Raw genomic sequence first — 22,140 nt, 5'->3', positions numbered from 1 at the left:
TGGCCTGCAGGCAACATGCAGGCAGAACACTGTACACATAATGAATAGATCTTTTTTGAAAGGAAAAAGCAAACAGAATTTTCAAGACAAAAAGATTACATTAGACATAATGAATCAATAGCCCTCAGTCACAATGATCAATAACAAGGGTAGCGTCAACCCCAAGTTAAGCAGAGTGAGGCTAATGTCTTTACAGAACTTTCTATGTGAGGTGTCAGAGGCCTTTGAGTTCTACTAGACTTCTTTTCCACAGTTGCTATCAGGCAATCATGTGTAAGAAGCCTGCCTGTCTCACACGCGACTGCCTTTTTTACTGCTTTGTCTTCCTAGAGGTGACACAAGGGACTCCATTTTTTGTCCTGCCAGCTTTCTTCCCCATTGATATGCAGAGGCTCCATAACTTTATCACTAAACAAACCCAGCCCAACCTCCCTACAGGCAGACCCACCCCTGACACCACTGAAGATGACGCCCCTGGCTAATCTCTGATTCTGGGACTGGGGTACAGGTGAGGACTAAGGTGGCCAGAGAAGCAGCCTGCTTTCCAGGGGAAATCTCTGCCTTGCTACCTTTGCTAGAAGACTAGGCATGTGTTTGATGTTGAGTTATGGCCCTGTTGGGTTGATCTTGAGCAAATACCTTCTTTTCAAAAAAAATTTTTTTAAAGCAGCCCCTGTGAAAAACTGCCAAGTGCTCATTTTTCCATTCATTTTTAAATCACATGCATATCTAGTCTATCTATTCCCATGAATGGGTGTGAGCATGCCACAGCACGTTTGTGGAAGTGGGGGGGGATTTACAGGAGTCGGTTCTCTTTTCTCATCATGTAGGTCCTGGGGGTCAAACTCAGGTCACCAGGCTTGACAGCAGGCACAGTCACCCACTTAGCCATCTCACCAGGGTCCATTCATATATTTAAAGAACAGCACAGGCTGGAGCGATGGCTCTGTAGTTAAGAGCACGTCATCCTGCTCTTGCAGAGGACCCAGATTCAGTTCTCAAACCCCCCCACACACACACGGTGACTCACGACTCCATTAACTCCGGTTCCACGAGATCAGTGTCCTCTTTGTGGCCTCCTAGCACATGGTGTACATATACACACGCAGCCAAACACTTACACATATAAACCAACATTAAATAAGTTTTGAAAAAATAACAAAGAGCGTTACACTATCCGGAACTGGGTTTACAGAGGTGGGTAAGGGAAAGATATCCCCAGTACTCTCCTTGTAGGAAAACAGACACACAGAAAGGTCAAACACCAGCTTTTATTAGTGCAGCAGAGGGGGAAAAGAAGCAGATGACCCAAAACTCAGCAGCTCCAAGGGATACCATCCCCTTCTGAGCAGGGTACCCCCAAGGTCCCCAGTGCAGACAACCCGCCCCATGCCTGTTGTGCAGCCCCCAGATCCATCCCTCTAGGAGGACTTGGACCCCGCCTATGCTTGCAAACTGGTAGGAAAGCCTCAGGAGCCCTGTGACTCAAGCTGTTAGTTTTCACGATGCGGGCCGGTTAGTAAAACAGAGCAGAATATAGATTTGTCATGTCCCTTGAAGGCCACTTCTGGCCTGCCCACAAAGGACCACAAGTTCCTGAGGTCGGAAGACCTCATGTCTACAGTTTCAGATTAAATGGAAGATGAGCTTCTCTCTGTCCCAGCAGTCTCCGGGTCACAGTCTGTCAACTTGCTGGAGAAGAAAAAGGGAGAAAATAATTTTAGAGTGGCAGTGGTGGTGGTGGAAGAGAAGAAAGGAGCCCCCAGCTGTTGCTTCCTGCAAATTCCCTCTGTGTGCACCAATTTTGAAAGATTTATTTTCTTTATGTATATGTGTATCTGTGTAAGCACACATGTGTATGGAGGCAGGTATGCCAGGAAGCCAGAAGAGGGTGTCAGACTTCCCTGGAGCTGAAGTTATACAGGTGGTTGTGAGCTGCCAGACCTCAGTGCTGGGAATTGAATTCATTCAAATGCTATGGAAGAGCAGCAAGCACTCTTTTTGATGATGTTGTTTTTTGTTTAGTTTTTTTAGTTTTTTTTTATTTTGGGGGTTTTATAAGACAGGGCAGCCCTGGCTGTTCTGGAACTAACTCTGTAGGCCAGGCTGGCCTCTGCCTTCTAAGTGCTGGAATTAAAGGCAAATGCCACCACCACCCAGCACAGCAAGCCTCTTGACCCATTGGGCCATTTGGATCCTGAGGACAATAAAAAGGAGAGGCTCCCTATAGCTACATCTTACAGGAGAAATAGAAAGCAGACAGGCCAGCTTTTTCCAATCCACCAGAGACTAGTGGACTCAGACTCAGGATCTGTAAGCTGTTTTGACTCCTAATTCCAGGCTGGGGTGCTCTTGAAACCACCACTTCCTTGTCTCTGTGTATGTGGGAGCTGTCTGGAATGAGACGGAATCCCATGATTCTGCTGAATAAGTCACTCACTGAGTACCAGGCCCAGAGACAATGTCACCCCAATATGTAGATGCAGAAACTGAAATTGAGAAGGGAGAAGTCACTTGCCACAGAGCTGAGACACAGAGCCTCAAGCCCACACTGGCCATAGAGTGAACCCCTAGCTACTCCACAATTCTGTTTTAAATTTTAGTGTGTGTGTGTGTATGTGTGTGTGTGTCTGTGTGTCTGTGTGTGTGTCTCTGTGTGTGTGTGTCTGTGTGTGTGTCTATGTGTGTGTGTGTGTCTATGTGTGTGTTTGTCTCTGTGTGTATGTGTGTGTATATCTTTGTGTGTGTGTCTGTGTGTCTGTGTGTGTGTCTCTGTGTGTGTGTCTGTGTGTGTGTCTGTGTGTGTCTGTGTGTGTGTCTATGTGTGTGTTTGTCTCTGTGTGTATGTGTGTGTATATCTTTGTGTGTGTGTGTCTGTGTGTCTGTGTGTCTGTGTGTGTGTCTCTGTGTGTGTGTCTGTGTGTCTGTGTGTCTGTGTGTGTGTCTCTGTGTGTGTGTCTGTGTGTGTGTCTGTGTGTGTGTCTATGTGTGTGTTTGTCTCTGTGTGTATGTGTGTGTATATCTTTGTGTGTGTCTGTGTGTGCATCTGTGTGTGTGTCTCTGTGTGTGTGTCTGTGTGTGTGTCTGTGTGTCTGTGTGTCTGTGTGTGTGTGTCTGTGTGTGTGTCTCTGTGTGTGTGTCTGTGTGTTTGTCTGTGTGTGTGTCTATGTGTGTGTTTGTCTCTGTGTGTATGTGTGTGTATATCTTTGTGTGTGTGTGTCTGTGTGTCTGTGTGTGTGTCTCTGTGTGTGTGTGTCTGTGTGTGTGTCTGTGTGTGTGTCTGTGTGTGTGTCTATGTGTGTGTTTGTCTCTGTGTGTATGTGTGTGTATATCTTTGTGTGTGTGTGTCTGTGTGTCTGTGTGTGTGTCTCTGTGTGTGTGTGTCTGTGTGTGTGTCTGTGTGTGTGTCTGTGTGTGTGTCTATGTGTGTGTTTGTCTCTGTGTGTATGTGTGTGTATATCTTTGTGTGTGTGTGTCTGTGTGTCTGTGTGTGTGTCTCTGTGTGTGTGTGTCTGTGTGTGTGTCTGTGTGTGTGTCTGTGTGTGTGTCTATGTGTGTGTTTGTCTCTGTGTGTATGTGTGTGTATATCTTTGTGTGTGTCTGTGTGTGCATCTGTGTGTGTGCATTCATATGTATGTACATGCTTATGCCACAGTGCAGATGTAGAAATCAGAGGACAGGAGCACAACTTGTGGGAATTGGTCCTCTCCTCCCATCATGTGGGTCCCAGGAACCAGACTCAAGTCATCAAGCCTAGTGGCAAGTGCCTTTTCCAGCTGAGCCATTCCACCCGGCCCCACAGTTCTGTTTTCCAGAATAAACCAAACAAGAGTTTTCTATGATAGAAGACACAGCCCTCCCTTAAAGGAGGAAATGGAGCCTGGAAGTCAGGAGCATGTCCGTATGTAGCCATCCTGGCAGAAATAAAGGTATTCTCAGGAGACAATTGAGGGGCTGAAGATGCAACTCAGTTGTTAAGAGTACCGCCTAGATGGGGCTGAAGAGATGGCTCAGAGGTTAAGAGCACTGACTGCGCTTTCAGAGGTCCTGAGTTCGATTCCCAGCAACCACCTGGTGGCTCACAACCATCTGTAATCAAATCTGATGCCCTCTTCTGACCTGCAGGCAAACATGCAGACAAAACCCTATACAAAATAGACAGACTTGCCACTAGGCTTGACAGACAGACAGACAGACAGACAGACAGGAGCACTGCTTAGCATGCATGCAGCCCTGTATTTGACCCTAGAACTGAACAAAACCAACTGTGGCCGCACACTCCCATAATCTCCGTACTTGAGAGCTGTGGGAAGAAGGATCAGGAGTTCAAAGTCATCCCAGTCTACACAGGTTTTTAAGATTGGGGCCCTCCCTTTGGCTATCAGGCTATTCACACAAAGCCTTAGAAATCAGTATTTCTCTAGGAGTTCCACACTAGGAGAAGGAAAAGACTGAGGCCCAGCGCCTGCAAGAGAAGGAATTGTCTGCTGGGAAGAGGCGGGAGCCTAGACAATGATGACTGAGTGACCACGCTTTGACCAGGGCCACATACTGAGGCACGCCTCTGGTCCCCTACTTAATCCTACGCCTCAAGTCAGGAGAAGGAACCCTGAACCTCTGCTCCTCTTCCCTATGTGGCCCCATGGAATGCCTCCACTCTCTAGTTCCCTCCATTAATTATGTCTTTATCCTATTGGAAGCAAGCAGCTGAAACTAGCTTGCAGGAGCTGCCAAGGCCCAACTCTAAACATAAATCTAGAGCTGCGTGGCACACTAGAGGAGCTGGTCCAGAACTGGGGTCGGAAAGAGCAGAAGAGGGAAGGAGCCCAAGCCTTACTTCTCTTCCACTCTGGGAGCATCCTCTTGCCCTCTGCGAGGCTGCCTCCCAGGGAAGCCTTGGACAGCACCAAGCAGCAGACTGTGTAAACTTTGCAGGATTGGGAGTTATCAGAAGATGGCCATGCCAGCTCTTTCTGTGTCTGAGTGAGGAGCTCCATTAATGCACTTTAGCCAGCTAAAGTGCATGCCATCGATGACGCTAGGGTAATGGCAGAACTTCTGGGAGAGCGCTCTACAAACTACCGGCTGACACTCTGAAGGGAGCATCCAATATGCAGTGGCAAAGATGAGAACATTTCTTGTGGCCACGCACAATAAACCATCCAGTTATGCTCTGTCCTGCTCGGTCTGTAAAAACCTCAGAGAGGGCTAGGCACTGAGGTGCATGCCTTTAAGTACTCAGGAGACAAAGACTGGAGGACTTCTTTGAACTCAAGACTAGCCTGATCAACACAGCGAGCTCCAAACTGGGGGAGGGGAAATTACAGAGACATGACTCAACGGTTACGAGCTGCTCTTTTAAAGAACTCAGATTCAATTCTAGTACCCTCATGGTGGCTCACAACTGGCTTTAACTCCAGTCCCAGAGGATCTGATGCCCCCTTCTGGTCTCTGTAGGAACTGCATGCAGGTGGATGGCAAGGTACCATTCCCCACCCCATCTGGGAGCTCTCGGTGACAAGTAGGCTCCTCTACTTTCCTTCTTGCCTGGCTCCCTTGCCACCCCTTAAGCAACAAGCAGTTCACACCCTGGTCCCTAAGCACACTGCCCCAGAAAGTCTTCCCACCATGAACATGCTTCCCACAGTCGCCCTCTCCAACAGAAGGCCTGGGACATACCAAGGCATCCCTGGGTGGTTTACACGGGGTGGACCAGGTTCCTGTCGCAGTGAGGCTTACAATGGGGATTCAGCCAGTGTTCCAGAAACTGCTCCTCAGCACGGTGCTCCAGGACCAGCAGGTGGTGCACATACTCCTGAAGAGACAAACCCACAGCAATGAGAGACTCTAGGAACTCGCTATGTAGACCAGGCTAGCCTTGAGCTCAAAGAGATCAGCCTGCCTCTGCCTCCCAAGCACACACCCAGCTTGTTCCTTCTTCTTAGCCTGTCTTTCACACAGCCCAGTGGGAAGCCAGTCAGCAAGGGAACCAGATGGTTCAGCCTGCAGGGTCAGCCTCCCTCCGAAAGAACCTTGGGTGCTATAACCATTATATTTCACACTGCAAAGTGTGTGTGAAATGAAACCACATAAATATTTTTAAGTAACTCTAAAACAGACCAGTAAAGTGGCATTTCACCTTGAGAGAATGAGCGTATTCAGTCACACAGTATTTGTGACAAGATTAAATCATTTCGATATGTGTCTAAACATTCTAAACATTCATGCACACACACAGAGAGAGAGAGAGAGAGAGAGAGAGAGAGAGAGAGAGAGAGAGAGAGAGAGAGAGAGAGAGATTTCAAGACAGGGTTCTTCTGTGTAACAACTCTGGCTATCTTAATACCCAATTTGTAGACCAGGCTAGCCTCGAACTCACAAAGATCTACCTGCCTCTGTCTCCTGAATGCTGGGAGTAAAGGCCTGCGCTGCTACCACACAGCTCAAAAATGCCTTAAAGTGCATAAACCTTCCTACAGCACTGAAAAGCCTTTAACAGAGGGCCCGGTTTGAACTTGAAGTTTTTATGTTATGAGAATGTCCTCTAGGAACCCTATAACCAGTACTAAATACAATCATTAAAAATTGGTAAAGGAGGGGCATGAAGCAGGGAAATAGTTCAGTTAGTAAGGCATTTATCATACAAGATTAGGACCTGAGTTCAGATCCCCAGCTCCCACATTAAACAAAATGTGCATAGTGATGCATGCCTATAATTCCAGTACTGACGAGATAGACAGAAAGATCCCAGGGCTAGCTGGGCAGCCAGTCTCTCAGAAGTCTTGAGCTCTGGAGACAATGAGAGACCCTGTCTCCAAAAAGCAAGATGGAGAGCAACTGAGGACCTCTGGCTTCCACCAGTCTGTGCACACAGCTGTACCTGCACAGCTGCGCAGGAAAACACACGTACACATACACCATACGTGTGCACACATCCAGAAAAGCCAGATAAGGTGGCTACATGGCTGTAATCTCAGAACACGGCAGGCTGAGGCAGGAAGACGGCCGTACATTCAAGGCCAGCCCAGACAACAGAATGAATTTCAGGCCAGCATGGGCTTAGTGCGAGGCCCTGTCTCCAAAGAAAAGAAGTGTTATACGGAAAGAGGGGAGGCTAACATTCCCCTTGATGAGGGCCTAGAGCACGCAAACAGGTAAAGCAAGCATTACCACCTACTTAGTTGCATCCACTGCTTTTTGGAACTGGAAAAAATTACACTGAGTGAGGTAACTCAAGCCCAGAAAGACAAACACCACATGTTCCCTTTCATATGCAGATCCAAATGCCGGCCTCTGGGGCCACTGCCCTCACATGGTGCACACACATACATGCAAGCAAAACACTCCTACACGTAACATAAAAAATAAGCCTATGAAATAAATGTTAAGTAGAGAGAGGGCTACATAAAGAGATGGTGTCTCAAAAACAAGCAAATCCTGGTCTCAAGTGATGATCTGCCTTAGCCTCCTGAATAGCTAGTATTATGTCACAAGCTACCCAGCCCAGGTAGGTTTTATTCATTGGTTTGTTTTTTATGGCAACAACCACAGTAACTGAGTGTGTGTCTTAGTGCCTGATGCACAGTAGGGCCTCAGTATAGCTCACTGAAGAAATATATAAATGAATACATGAAAAGATTGCTTTTTATCCTACTAAATCCTCCTTGGAAGGTCCCTCACCATCTGTGTCGATCATCTTGCTGTAATAGCCAAATGTACATAAAAGCAAAAGTCAGTATCTATTTCACAGCAGCTGAAGTCATCACTAAAGAAAAGCCATCAAAATAGACACACACTGAGAACAAGAAAGAAGCCAGCACCGGTTTCCATGACACTTCAGTATTTATTTTAAATGTTAGGGAAATGAATATGCCACAAAGGCCTGAAAGCAGTCATTAGTCAAAGATGAAAAGCCAAACTACAAATCTGCTCAAAACCACAAATTCAACAATTGCATTGGCCGAGTCCGAAATGACCCAGCATTAATGATCATCTCAAATGTTCCTGGACTGGGAAAGGAGAGGGAGATGGAAAACAGGTTTTCATTTCTTTAGATTCTCTTCTCTGGGGAAGGGAGAAATTAAACAAAAACAAAAACCAGCATTTGTGTTCCGTGTCAAATGCCCATTGTAATGATTTAAGTGAATCGTTTCCCGGTAATTGGAATGGAAACTGCACACAGACCCTCACTGGAGTGGCCTGATAATGAAGTGTCCAGCAGAACCTGACCTGACCCGAGAGTGACATAGCAAAAGTCTATCAAGGCATGAACGTTTTCCAAGATGTCACCATCCTTTCCTATGACATTTGGGCTGGGTTACAGATCCATTGACATTTGGAAGAATTATTTTGCTCATTAGTCAAAGCAAGGTAATCACACAGGCTAGAGGATGGCTCAGAAGTTAAGTGCCCTGGATCCCCGAAGGCTCTGGGCCCCAGGAAAGCCAATACATGCTGAGTACAACTGACAGACAGCTTGGTAGTTCTGAACCATCTTTGAGACCATGGGAACAAAAGGCTAATGGAGTTCCTAGGACATTTGTCACAGGGCTAAACATGAAAGCATATCTACAGAGGCTGCTTGGCATAAAGCTAGCATGATCTATCCTCACCCAGTAAGAACATGCCTGAAAGGAAGGCAAGCCAAAATGGCCCAGCTTCCTAAGAAGGCAAACCCCCGGGGTACAGGAGCGCTTGTGACCATGGTCACAGAAGACATCGCTGAAGCCTGAGTGTCAACTTTCTTAAAGAATTTGCATCGTTCTCCCTGGTAAATGGCAAACAACCTCTTCCCTAAAATCTCCAAAGATTAAGTGAGGCTTAATGAGTTTAAATGAGGCAATAGAAGAGATTTTCTTGAAATAAACTCCAGGTTCCACAGTGGAGTTCTACCCAGCTGAGTCCCCGCACCCCACCCACCCATCCCAGGAAGCACGGAGACGTAACTAGTATTTAGTAAATGCCAATCATTGGATTGGTGCTAGAGACCCAGAAGTGAAATAAACTGTCCTTCTCCTAAAGCCATTTAGAACAGTGTAACAGGAGAGACATAAAAATATCAAAATTGGGAACTGGAGAGATGGCTCAGCGGTGAAGAACACATACGGTCTGTGCAAAGGACCCAAGTTCAGTTCCCCGCACTCATCTTGGGCAGCTCACAACTGCCTTAACTACTGCTCTAGGGAATCCAACTCCCTCTTCTGGACTCCACAGGTACCTGCACACACAAGAATACATACTCACACACAAACACACAAATGCATAATTAAATAAAAAAGAGTCTTTTTAACTAAATAAAAATCTAACCATTATATTTAATCTAACCTTTATATTTAAAGTTCACCAAAACACCTCCTTTGATCCCCAGTGAGACGACAGGGCTGAGAACCCATTATATCCCTCTAGGCCTTTTCCTAGAAATCCACCTTGAGACGCTGTGTTTATGCAAAGTACGACATTGTTTTGTAGATGAGGAGGACATTCTCTCTATCCACAGCCCCCCTAGAGGATGTCTGCAAAAGCAACTGCCGAACTGAACTTCCGTATACTATGGCTTTTCCCACACACACAGTTTAATTTGCCAGCTGGGTCAAGTAAGAAACCAGTGATAACAACTAATTATAAAACAGAATAAACCAAATGTTAAGTGGCAGAGCCGGAGAGGTAACTCAATCAGTAAAGTGCTTGCCCCGACACAGAGTAGGGCCTGCCTCAGAGGAGGCTGGGTGGATCTGTCTAGGGAGAAGGTTACTGAACTTATCCGTAATTATGACAAAGAAAGACGACAGACCAGACAGCTCCATTAGTAAAGTACTTGCCTTGCAAGCATGAGATCTTGAGTTCAATCCCCAGAGCCCACATTACAAACCCAAGCATAATGGTGTGCCCTTGTAATCCCAGTGCTGGGCACACCAAAGCAGGCAGATCTCTGAGCTCACTGGCCAGCCTGTCTATCCTACTTGGGGAGCTCCAGGCCTTCGAGAGGCCCTTTCTCAAAATACAAGGATGATAAATCCTGAAAAATGATACTTAAGCTTAGCCTCTGGCCTCCACACACGTTAAGTGTAGGGAGAGACCTAGGCACCTGTGCCACTGGCCACGCCTGTTTGGGGCATGGGTACAGGTACATACGGATGTGGTCAGCAGCACAGGTTTCTAGGTCTCTCCCTACACGTAAGCACACACGTAAAAGTGCAAATGCACCCACGGCGGGGAGGGGGGGGCTGTCAACATAGCTCATTGGACTGCTCTTTCCCCTTTTGCCGTGAGAACATGAAATGATGTAATGTCTATGGGCAAGATGGAGTGAGATGAAGGGCAGAGGCTGTATGGGGAGGCTTGCTAAAAGAGAAGCTCAGCAATTCTGCAATGGACCCAGTGATGGACACAGGACTCTCCTGGTCACTGTTGTTGCTATGAAGAAACTCCATGACCAAGGCTTCTCTTATAAAAGAAAGCTTACGGTTTCCGGTTAGTCCATTGTCCTCACGGTAGGAAGCAGACAGGCATGGCACTGGAGCAGTAGCTGAGAGCCTTATGTCCTGCTCGCTAGGCAGCAGGCAGAGAGAGACACTAGGCCTGGTATGGGCTTTGGAAACATCAAAGGCCACCCCCGTGACACACCTCCCCAACAAGATCACACTTAGTCCAACCAGGCCACACCTCCTAATCCTTCCAAGCAGTTCATCAGCTGGGGATGCAAATATATGAGCCTATGGGCAGCATTCCCCTTCAAACCACCACAGAGACTAAGTGACTGACGGGTGACTTGTAGAGAGGGTAGACACACTAGACTCCCCCGCCCTAGGCAAGATGAAGCAAGACAGCCAGCGCAAGATCTCATCACCCTCCCCAGAATGGTGCACAATTTTAATTTTATGCTTTGCTCCTTGCTAGAGTTTCCCATTTAACGTTTGTCGACTCAGGGAGACGATGAGTCATAGAAGCTTAAGAAAGGAAACGTGCAGATAAGGAAGTGTGAGCATACCAGAAGGGCAGACAGGACAGAGAGAAACACTGTGACTTTCGGGAGGAAGAGGAGGGTGCCAGGAAGAGCCGAGGGCCTCGCGGGTAGATGGAGACACTTGTGAGAAGGAGCGGAGGCTCCATTTGAGTGAGACGTTCTGGAACATCAGTTACCTTGGAAGGGCAGCAGGGAACCCGGGGATGGCTTGGGGATAACACGTCCCCAGGCCAGAGCACACTGCCTTTTTCACAAGCAAATAGGAGGCAGGAGGCTGTCTTAGTTAAGGTCACTACTACTGCTGTGATGGAACACAGTGACCAAAAGCAACTTGGGACAGAAAGGGTTTATTTCACTCAGTTCCATATCACAGTTCTTCATCAAAAGCAGTGAGGACAGGAACTCAAGCAGGTCAGGAACCTGGGGGCAGGAGCCGTCGCAGAGGCCATAGAGGGCGATGCTTACAGGCTTACTCCTCAGGGCTCACTCAGCCTGCTGTCTTATAGAACCCAGGACCACCAGCCCAGGGATGGCCCAAACACAATAGACTGGGCTTTCCGCCATCAATCACTAACTAAGAAGATGCCCTCCCTCCACACTTGCCTACAGCCTGGTCTTGTGGAGGGATTTCCCTAGCGGAGGCTCCCTCCTCTCTGATGACTCTAGTTTGTGTCAAGTTGACATAAAACTAGCCATCACAAAGGCTTTATGGATTATTTACGGGACGCTTTTCTTTAAATAATCACCCCCCTCGTTATCACTATGCTGAGTGCTCCCACACGTTCTCTCATTCCGGCCTCACAATGAACCTAAAAGGCAATTATTATTTCCTCATTTCCTAGCTGTGAACACCGAGGGGTGGGGGGGGGTGTTAAACAATTTGGCCAAGATATGGCAGTCAGTCAGTCGTGAGCAGAGATGCAGACAAGCTAACTATCACCCACTACGAACTACATGACCTTGTTGAAAGCATACATAGGGTCACTGATGTTTTTAATGCTTGCTTAAATAGTATGCCCTCTAAATTCATGCCCGCTTATACAAGGGTGAGCCTTTGTTTTGTAGATTGGATCTTTATCAATGTTACCAATTAAAGATGACATCATACAGGTGGGTCCTATCCAAAGGCCAGGGTGTCCTTTGAAGAGGGAAATGTGAGAGACTAGGATAACAGTTCAGTGGCCAGGCACTTTCTTAGTACATACGGGTTCAATCAGCACATGATGTACTAACTGTTTCGGGTTCCTGCTACCTTAACCTCTCCACAGTGACAGGCTACAACCTGGAACTGTGAGCTCAGATAAACCCTTTCTCCCCTAAGTTACATTTTTCAGGGTATTTTAGCACAGCATCCAGAAACATAGCTAGAACATTCCCACACTGAAAGGAGGGAAGGGTAGACACTGCATCGATCACCCAAGCAAGAAGGCCACTTGACGGCAGGCAGGTTGGAGTAATGGGTTAAGAAACGGTAAGGACCACCAGCTACCACTAGGAGGCAGTGGAAGGACAGGTAACAGACAATTCTTCGGAGCTACCAGAAGGAACTAACTCCACCAATGCTTGACTCACACTCCAAGCTCCTGAGATAATAAAATACTACTGCTCTAAGCACCGCAGCCCATTTTGGCGGCCCTAAGAAATGAAAACACACAAGCCACATAGAGGATGGAGGTGACAGTAAAGTTTTGCTTCTTGTCACTCAGAAACATCGTCCCTTTTGCACCATACACACATATTCACCTGGTACTTATGCAAATATGGGTAGGCCAAGTTTGTTTTCAAAACTTCCCCTCCATTTCAAAAGTTGTACCTGCAAATTTTTATTTAAAGTTTTACCAAGAGTACAGGAAACTGGACTACCAAGGTGACTCTATAGAGGGGAGCCATGCTTGCCATATAAATTTGGTGACCAGAGTCCAATCCCTGAAACCCATAGAAAGGTGGGAAAGAGTCAACTCCACAAAGTTGTCCTCTATCCTATCCATGAGCACTTCAGTACATGCATCCACAGTCATTTATCATGCACAACTACAAAAATAATACATTTTAAAGGAGTATAGGATGCTGGACATGGTGGTGCACACCTTTAATCCCAGCACTCCGAAGGCAAACACAGGTGTATTTCTGAGTTTGAGGCCAGCCTAATATATTCAGTGAGTCCCAAGCCAGCCAGAGCTACATAGCAAGACCCTGGCAGAGAGACAGAGACGAAGACAGAGACAGAAAGACAGAGAGACAGAGAGAATGGAGACCACTTGTTTTGTTTTGTTTTGTTTTGTTATCTGCTTGTTTTCCAAACAGCTATTTTCCTGTCCTGGGACTCTATTTGTAGACCAGACTGGCCTCGAACTCACAGAAATCTGCCTGCCTCTGCCTCCCGAGTGCTGGGATTAAGGGTATGTGCCACCACTGCCAGCCGAGACTCAGTGTGTTTTGTTCACTGAACCTAAAAAGATTCATGTGTATGAGAGGTTTTGTATTTTATTATTATTTTATGTGTATGAGTATTTACCTGCATTTATTTTCATGCACCATCTACATGCCTTATGCCCTCAGGAGATGTCATGGAAGCCCTGGGAAACAGTTATAGACAGCAAGGGAGTGCTCTTAACCTCTGAGCCATCTCTCCAGCCCCATGTATGAGGGTTTTTATCATATATGGCTAATATCTAAAAAGTTCATTGTTCAGAAAAAAAGGCAAGTAAGTGGTAATACAGTTCTAATATGCATCACTAATAATGACAAATTGGGTGGAGCAGTGATGGCACATATCTTTAATCCCAGACAGGCAGATCTCTGTGAGTTCGAGGCCAGCCTGGTCTACAGAAGGAGTTCCAGGACAGGCTCCAAAGCTACAGAGAAACCCTGTCTTGAATAACCAAAATAATAATAATAACAATAATAATAATGGCAAGTTGGAATACATCCCGTTGAAATGTGAAAGCAACCACATTGCAGAAAAAGCAGAAACAGGACCCTGCTTACCAGCCTTGCAGGCAGGAGAGTTGGAGCAGTGCCCTTCCCTGACATGGTGGGGACACAGTACAGAGGCCAGCAAGCCTGGAGCAGAGGCGGGACAGTGAGGTGATGGGGGCTAAACAGACCTCCAGTGCCTGTGGATAAAAAGAACTGAAGACTGGAAACCGATGACGCAGTGGGCAGGCAGGAATGCCAGTGGGGTTGCTGCTTACTCTACTCATAGCTATCACAGGACGGTGGAGGGTTAGAAGTGGCCAGGCTCTAGAGCTGGGGTGGCGCCGCATGCCCCAACGTGGAAGGCGAGAGCAGCAGCCATGGAGAGTGTAAAGTCAGGAATTCCTTTTGGAGCCGTTAGATCAGAGATGCTTATTAAATATTCAAGCACAAATAGAGAGCTGACAGCTGAGTTATCCAGTCCAGAGCTCCTGAAAGAGATCAGGCAGGCGCAGAAGTGGGCAGCCATCGGTACGGAGGTAAGCTTCAAGTCACGGGACTAAAGGAACAAAGGAACGGGGAGGGCAATGCCCCGGGGATGCTCTGACATTTAAGCAACTTTAAAGGCTAAGACTCAGGCCAAGGAAACCCAGCTGCAGACCCATAAAACAGAAGGAGGAGAAACGGAAGCTGGAGGGGGTGAAGGCCCTAAGAGACAAAGCAAATGCCATATTTAGGCAGCCTGGATTCTGCCCATCCAATGAGCTCAAATGAAGCAAGCCTGAGCAGCTCTCTAGAGACGACACTGGGCAGCAAGAACTGAGATCCAGCCCTGAAGATGGAGACACGCATTCCCATGGCTGAGGGGCTCTTCCAGAGGAGCTCAGAATCATTTTTATATTTGTTACTTTCACACCACTGCAACCTCAGTACCTGACAGAAACAATACAGGATAGGAAGCTTCAGGCGGGAGAGACAGCTCAGTAATTAGGACTTACTGTTCTTCCAGAGGACCAGAGTTCAGTTTCCAGCACCCATGTCGGGTGGCTGTCAACCACCTGTCACTCCAGCTCAAGGGAATCTGTTACCTCTGACCTCTTTGGGTACCTGCATTCACAAGCACATAATCCCCATGCAGATACATGAAAATACAAACCACTGAAAATATTAATAAGCCTAGTGGTAGTGGCGATGGTAGCACACGCCTTTGATTCCTGCACTCAGGAGGCAGAGGCAGGTGATTCTCTTTGAGTTCCAGACCGGTCTGGTCTACAGAGAGAGTTTCAGGACAGTCAGGGCTACACAGAGAAACCCTGTCCCAGGGAGAAAAAAAATCAAAAGTTAAAATATACATATATATATATGTAAATTCTTTTGTGTTGTTTTTGTTTCGGCAGAGACAAGATTGCTCTGTGTAACCCTGGCTGTCCTGGAACTAGCCCTATAGACCAGGCTGGCCTTGAACTCAGAGATACACCTGACTCTGTCTCCTAAGTGCTGGGATTAAAAGAATATGCCACCACCACCCAGCTATAATCATATATATATATATATATGTATATATATATATGACTTATAAAAGACTTGTTTTGGCTCGTGGTTTTAGAGAGTTTATTTAGTTAATCGTGGTGCGGAAGGCAAAGCAGAGATCTCAGTTCAAAGCAGTCAAGAGTGTGTGACTGTTCACATCATGGTGAACCAAGGGCAAGAACCAGGAGCCAGGTACAACTTTCAAAGGTTTGCTCCTACTGAACCACTTCCCCAGCCAGGCCCCAGTGCCAGCTGAGGAATAAATACTCAAAACACAAGCCTATGGGGACATCTCAGCTTCAAAGGACTTCCCACTCTGCCTTCTCTTCTAGAGCCCCATCTTCAGTTGTGTCCAAAGCAGGTTGGGTTGCTTGGTTGGTCTTGGCCTCTGTGAGCTTGTTGAGGCTTCATTAGACCTACAAGTCCTCTGACACAATAGAGTCACTATGACAACTCAGTAAAATCTATCTGTCTCCACATGCCTTGTCCCTAAATGAATGTCAGCCTCTGGGGCGCTCCCATCCCATTTCCAGGAAGTCCAGACCCTACTCCCCAGAATCTCTGCAGACCTAGAGCCAAGTTAATTATAAATGACCGCCACAGCCCGTTCCTCTCTCTAGCACAGCAGCTTCTAGATTCCAGGGGTGACTTTCCCCTCCATGATCATCCCACAGTGTACTGCCTGCCAGTCATCATTCCTTCCAGAAAATCACTTACACACATGGTTGTGTGTGGCTGGGGGTTGCAGGGAATAAAACAGCATGCAGCAAAATCAACTGCAAACCCAACGTCAAGTGTTCAGATACACGCAGCAGCGGTTTCCTAGAGCAGGGGATCCTAGCAGACTGCCTTCCTTGGGCTCCATTCATATCCCTTCCTCCGGTCCCTCTTCCTATCTCCCACACACAGTGGGCCTCACCCTCTTGCTTCCAGGCTGCCCTACTGCATTTAAAGCCCCTCCCTGCTTCTTCCCCAGAGCCATCTGTTTCCCTCCAGGCCACAACTTCCTCCATCAATGGTCCCGTTCCTCCCTGCTCCCCCAGGACAGATGCCAGCCTGATCATCACAAACACGTTAGGTGTAGGAACTAGACAGAAACTGTTTCAGTCACAGCTCAGGGTATTTGGGCAGAGCTTGTCTGAACCTGTTTCCAGCAAGCTGGTAACTCGGCAGAAGCCAGTCGCAGAGATGCTTAAGCCAAGAGTCAAGATGACAGACGCCACACAACAGATCTTCATGAGGAGAGACTGCAAGTCTCCATGCGCATTTTCCTTTTGAATTAACACTACCCCCAAAGCACCACCCATCACCCCTGTCCATGGCTTCTTCATTCTCGGATGAAGTTTTCTTTCATCCAGGCACTTAGTGAGAAACAAAATAAAACCATCCCACTAGCCAGCATCTCCATTAGTTACATTGGCAGTAAGCATGTGGGGCTCTAGGCTTAGTTACCAGGAGTACATGCCTTCCCACCAAAAGCTGACAACTGTACTCGTTTGCCAAAATCCACCAGTCCATCTCCTGGGTACCATGACAAGGAGATGGATGACATGTCAACAGTGTTTCTCATGTACAGCAGGGTTTGAAGGCCAGCATCTAAGAGGCTCTGTACCCTGAACCTCTAAATGGTTCCTGAGAAGCAGGCCTAATTAGATCAGTGCCCTGCTTAAAATCCCTGGATGGTTCCACAGTGTATATATACAGCACAAAACCCAACCACGTTGCAATGATGTCCAGGGGATATCCTACCTGACCCTGAGACAGCTTTCCACTGGCATCATTCCAAGCAGCCCAGGGGCTCAAGTAAAGGCCCAACGATGAGCATGGAAGAAGGATTTCAGATAGTCTGACACATAATATTTTTTGCAAAACCTTTTTCAAAACACACGAGTGTAGGCCAGACATGGTGTCTCACACCTTTAAGCCCAGCACTCAGGAAGCAGAGGCAAGTGGATCTCTGTGTCTTTCTGTGAGTTCAAGACCAGCCTGATCTACATAGTGAGTTCCAGGATAGCCTACCCTGTCTGAAAAAGAGAAAGGGGGCGGGGGAGAAGGAGGATTGGCTCTTCAAGAGCCAAGGGTTCTTGGATGATGTCCACCCCTCTGTGAAGCTCCTGACCCTGCCTGGCCAAAGATGGGACCTCACTGACATCCCAAGACACGCTGGCAAGCACAGGGCCACCATGCTTTGCATTCAGATCCAGCTGTGCGTGTTCTCAGGGGTGGTGATGGCCCCAAGCCAGAAACAGGCACAATATCATCAGCAAAGGAGTACACTCGGAAGTTTGTAAGCCGGGAGACGACCATACACGGCAGAGTTCAAAGCCAAGTGCAGCACATTCGCAGGAGGCAGGAAACTGAACTCCAACGGTCCAAACACCTGCAGGTGGAGGCCTACACAGCCTTCAGCAAGGGCCAACGCCGTTGCCCCACAGAGCTCAATACCGCCAGGTGCAAGCACTGTCAGATAAAACCTCAAAGGCCGGCATGAACTGAACGGCAGATGTTTGCCCTGCTTATGCAAGGCCATAAATTCAATGTCTGTGCAGGAAAGAAAGCTGAGTGCAATGATGGACAGTAAAGTAAGGAAACTTCCCACACAGACAGAAAGCAGAGACTCAGGCTAGCGGGTGGGCTCAGTGGGTAAGGGTGCTTGCTGCCAACCCTGAAAACCTGAGTTCAGTCCCCGGCTCCCACACGATACAAGGAGAGAACCAACTCCCCCAAGTGGACCTCTGGCCTCCACATGTGTGTACACACCACTAAATAAGTAAATGTAAAGCAAAGAAAGAATGAGAGAAGAAGCAAAGTAAATTCAAAGACTCAACATAGTCTGGCCTTGAGTTATCAGCATTTACCTTCGATGGTTTTTTTCCTTTTTCTATGCTAGGGATCAAATCAAGGGCCTTGTGCATCCCAGGTGAGCATTCTTCCACTGAGCTACTTTCCCGGCCCAATAAACTTCTTTCAAATAGCAAATTATGCACATTGAGGCCTAGGAAGTGTGCTGCGAGATTGTCTCCTAGAAATGTCAGAGAGACTGCATCCATGAACTAGTTATTATCAACACGGCTGCCTAACAAAGACTTGAGCAAGGACAGCATCAGTGGACATGCTAACATGGAAGAGGGAGAGCTTGCAAGGCTTCAACTCCAGACAAAGAACTGTGGGCAACTGGGGAGGGCTGAGAGGGGGAGAGATGGTCTTTCCTAGGGAATAGCCCCCCAGTTAGTTATCTGTTGTCAACCCTGAGATCGTATGCATACGGGCTGAGTAGGTAGTGTTTGTGTATTCAGGAGTGTGTGTGTGTGTGTGTGTGTGTGTACAACAATTAAAGAAAAGGAGGTCATGAATTTGAGAGGGGTTGGTGAGAGGAAAAAAAAGTGGGGAATGTGTAATTATATTATGATTTGAAAAGTTTTTTAATGTTATTTAAAAAAATGAAAGCCGCCGGGCGTTGGTGGTGCATGCCTTTAATCCCAGCACTTGGGAGGCAGAGGCAGGCGGATCTCTGTGAGTTCAAGGCCAGCCTGGTCTACCAAGGGAGTTCCAGGACAGCCTCCAAGACAATACAGAGAAACCCTGTCTCGAAAAACCAAAAATAAATAAATAAATAAAAAATAAAAAAATGAAAGCCAATACCCAGCTTGCTTTCTCTTTTTAAATGCAATCAAGGACCCAGTCCACAAAACGGTGCTATCTACATTTAGGTTGGGTCTTCCATCTTGAAACTCTCAGACATACCCAGAGGCTTATCTTAGAACTGATTCTAGATCCCGCTGTGCTAACTATCAATATTAGCTATCACAGGTGCCCTGGCTCAGAAAGATTAGGCAAGTGGAAACCATAACCCACAGGGCAGAGCTGAGGACAAAGGCCATAATCAGAGGCAGCTGGTACCAGGATCCTACCCAAGATGGCCACTGCTGGCTAAGGATGCTAGTGGACTGCCTGGGGTCCAAGAGGCAGACAGTGGGTTAGCATCAGACAAGAGGAGCAGCTGCTGAGCCAGCAGAGCAGAAGAGGGAGATGCTGAGCAGCCCCCTCGGGATGTGGGGATACACAGCACGCCCCGCAGACCCTGCTATTTCTGTTTTCAGTGCGCTGTCCACAGTAGGTGAGTGGAGCCAGCGTCTCCAGGGGTGAAGATCACACGTGTCTCACTCCTGGGTCTGTAATAGAACCCCCATCTCACAACCCACCCAGTGACCAGAATGGATGCCCATTCAGAAGTCAGTGTGTGCTATCAAATTGCCAGGGCCAAGCGCTCACCCGTATGGGTTCATCCGGAAATCCGGGTTTGCTGGGTCTGTCCTGTCGCCGGGACCTCAGGAGCTGTTTGGCTTGCTTTTCTGTCAGTACTGGGGAGGCTTCTAGAAAGAACCAGGAAGAGACTTGAGAGATCCCCAGGCCCAGGAGTGCCCACTCCGTCACAGCGCTCCAGAGGGGATTTGCAAGTTCAGTCTTGGTTAGAACACAAAGAGAAATCTGTCCCGAAGAGTGTGGCATCTCTGAGGACTTGGGGATTTTTAAATTGTTTCTACTATGGTTAACTCGGAGCAAAAGCTTCGGGATTTGAATCTACTTCTTATTTCCTGCAATGGCCCATTCATCTAAAGTGGACCTTTATGTAATGTATGGGGGGGGGTCGTTTGTTTTTGTTTTAAGGCAAGGTCTTTGGGCTGACTGGTCTTAAACTCCGTGTTTAGTTAGGATGACCTTGAACTTCTGATTCTCCGAGTTCTGGAATTACAGTTGCTTATTACCATGTCCAACTAACGTGGCCCTGGTTTAGTTAGGATGACCTTGAACTTCTGATTCTCCGAGTTCTGGAATTACAGTTGCTTATTACCATGTCCAACTAACGTGGCCCTGGGACTAAACGCAGGACTTCTTCACGCAAAACTGGGCAAGCACTCTGCCAACTGAGCTATCTCCAGTACTGAATATGGTTTTAAAAAACATATTTTCCCCATCCTATTGTCTGTGTTAAATTCAGTCTTCACACATTCCACTGAGAAGTTACGATCACAAAATTGTTATTGGTGGGAGAGGCTCATTGAAACATTAAAAGATATTAGCATAATAAAAGCATACCAAGCTTCTGTGATCGGATATGAGCTTTAAAAGAAGATGTAATTGGAGACTCTTCAGCATTTCTGAAAATAGTACTCAAACACATCCTAAGGCTTTTCAAAGAAAGTAATTTTCCTCCCTTTTAAATAATAGAAATTCTAGAAGCTTGCTCTTACAAAAAGAAAGTGTATCAAAATATCAATATATACCATGCATGGTCTGGTCAGCGCAAAAGTAAGCCATGTCCTTGGGGAGAGAACCTACCTGAGGAGAATACCAGCAGAGTGAGAGCAAAGACCAACACAAACAGCTTCTCCATGATGCCAGGCTCCTCTGCCCTGACTGAACGCTCCGGACCCTACTTGAAGGAGGCCCCGTCAGTCCCAATGCTGTGTAGACTTTCACTAACACGGTTTGCCACGTGATGCTAAGCGTATCTGACTCTGAGTGTGTAATAATGACTGTTAAACTATTTCCCTCCGAATTCCTGTGACTTTTCATCCTGAGACAGGAAATGATCCCTCTGTAATGTGACCTCCTGAGTGTGGTTTTGAAAGTATCCATTTCATGTAAACAGGTCTATCTAGCACATTCTGTAACATTTCTGAGTATTTCTCAAAAGCCTTGGCTTATTTTCTGTTCCACTGGGTAGTAATCATTCCTTTCCTGACATCTGATTATTTTGTGTGTGTGTGTGTGTGTGTGTGTGTGTGTGTGTGTGTGTGTGTGTGTGTGTGTGTGTGTGTCTGTAGACGGGTATTCACATGGCTCTGCACGAGTATCGAAGTCAGTTCTTGCTTTCCACTGTGTGGATCCTGGGGATTGAACTCAGATTGTTAGGCTTGGCAGCAAACACCTCTACCCACATATCTCACCAGCCACAATCATCTCTTATATTTGCATATTTCAGTAATGGATTTTGGAAAAATGTTATAAATCCAAGTTCATCTCTCACACACACACACACACACACACACACACACACACTGATAATTTCAGAGGTAGGTAAGCAAGGAGCATAATGAAAAGAATAAAAAGACTTTCCCCTTGGCTTTGGAGCCAGAAAGACCACCCTTTGAATTTTGACTTTACCTTTCTCTCTCTCCCTCTCTCTCCCTCCCTCTTTCTCTACTCCTTTAGATAAGTTGGTAAGGCATTTAACTTCTTTCTTCTCGTCTTGGAGAAGGAACCAGCACACCCCACTTGTGGGTGTGGTGAACTTGGGAGAAGCAGGAACTCACAGTAACTGTGACCTCTCACTTCCAGCCATGTCTTTCATAAAACTGGGGAAACTGAGACCCAGAGATGGGAAGCCAAGTCCAAGCTCACACATACATACTGGGGAGAATCTAAATCTGGTCTCCACACGTACCCTGTGTGTTCTCATTATGCTCCAAGTCAAAGCTTAGATGCCAACTGTCCATAGGACCCTGTGTTAAAGACATCACCCCCAAAATGCCAGGCTTGGGGGAACAACCCTTAAGATATGAAATCTAGCCTGGATATAATAGTACTTGACTTTAATGCTAGCACTCTGGAAATTGAGGCAGGTCAGCCTGGTCTACATAGAGAGTTTCAGGACAGCCAGGGTTTTGTAGATGAATTCTGTCTCAAAAAAAAAAAAATGCTGGGCAGTGGTGGTGCACGCCTTTAAT

The 22,140-nt window shown here is 47.0% G+C and overlaps 1 protein-coding gene and 1 pseudogene across 1 annotated transcript; one reads left to right on the top strand and one right to left on the bottom strand.

The window, feature by feature from the left end:
• Positions 1-1,252: 1,252 nt before the first annotated feature.
• Positions 1,253-21,158, bottom strand: CUNH17orf67 (chromosome unknown C17orf67 homolog). Its single transcript, XM_040748020.1, has 4 exons — positions 20,750-21,158; positions 19,682-19,782; positions 5,680-5,815; positions 1,253-1,692 (listed from the first exon to the last, which is right to left on the bottom strand). Exons 1-3 carry the CDS (start codon positions 20,802-20,804, stop codon positions 5,699-5,701), a joined length of 273 nt encoding a protein of 90 aa, XP_040603954.1. The 5' UTR covers positions 20,805-21,158; the 3' UTR covers positions 1,253-1,692; positions 5,680-5,698.
• LOC121141681 lies at positions 7,092-7,199 on the top strand (annotated as a pseudogene).
• Positions 21,159-22,140: the final 982 nt, after the last annotated feature.

This window comes from Mesocricetus auratus, unplaced genomic scaffold (assembly GCF_017639785.1).
Source record: "Mesocricetus auratus isolate SY011 unplaced genomic scaffold, BCM_Maur_2.0 Super-Scaffold_100007, whole genome shotgun sequence".
Classification (NCBI taxonomy): Eukaryota; Metazoa; Chordata; class Mammalia; order Rodentia; family Cricetidae; genus Mesocricetus; species Mesocricetus auratus.
Note: the sequence above shows the minus strand (reverse complement) of the source record. Positions and strands in the feature narration are given on the sequence as shown.

Excerpts from the sequence above, each read along its gene's own strand:
- CUNH17orf67 (XM_040748020.1), bottom strand. The coding sequence starts at position 20,804 with ATGGAGAAGCTGTTTGTGTTGGTCTTTGCTCTCACTCTGCTGGTATTC. Across the intron at positions 19,783-20,749 it reads TCTGCTGGTATTCTCCTCAG|AAGCCTCCCCAGTACTGACA; the intron begins GTAGGTTCTCTC and ends GGTTCTTTCTAG. Across the intron at positions 5,816-19,681 it reads TTCCGGATGAACCCATACGG|GAGTATGTGCACCACCTGCT; the intron begins GTGAGCGCTTGG and ends TTGTCTCTTCAG.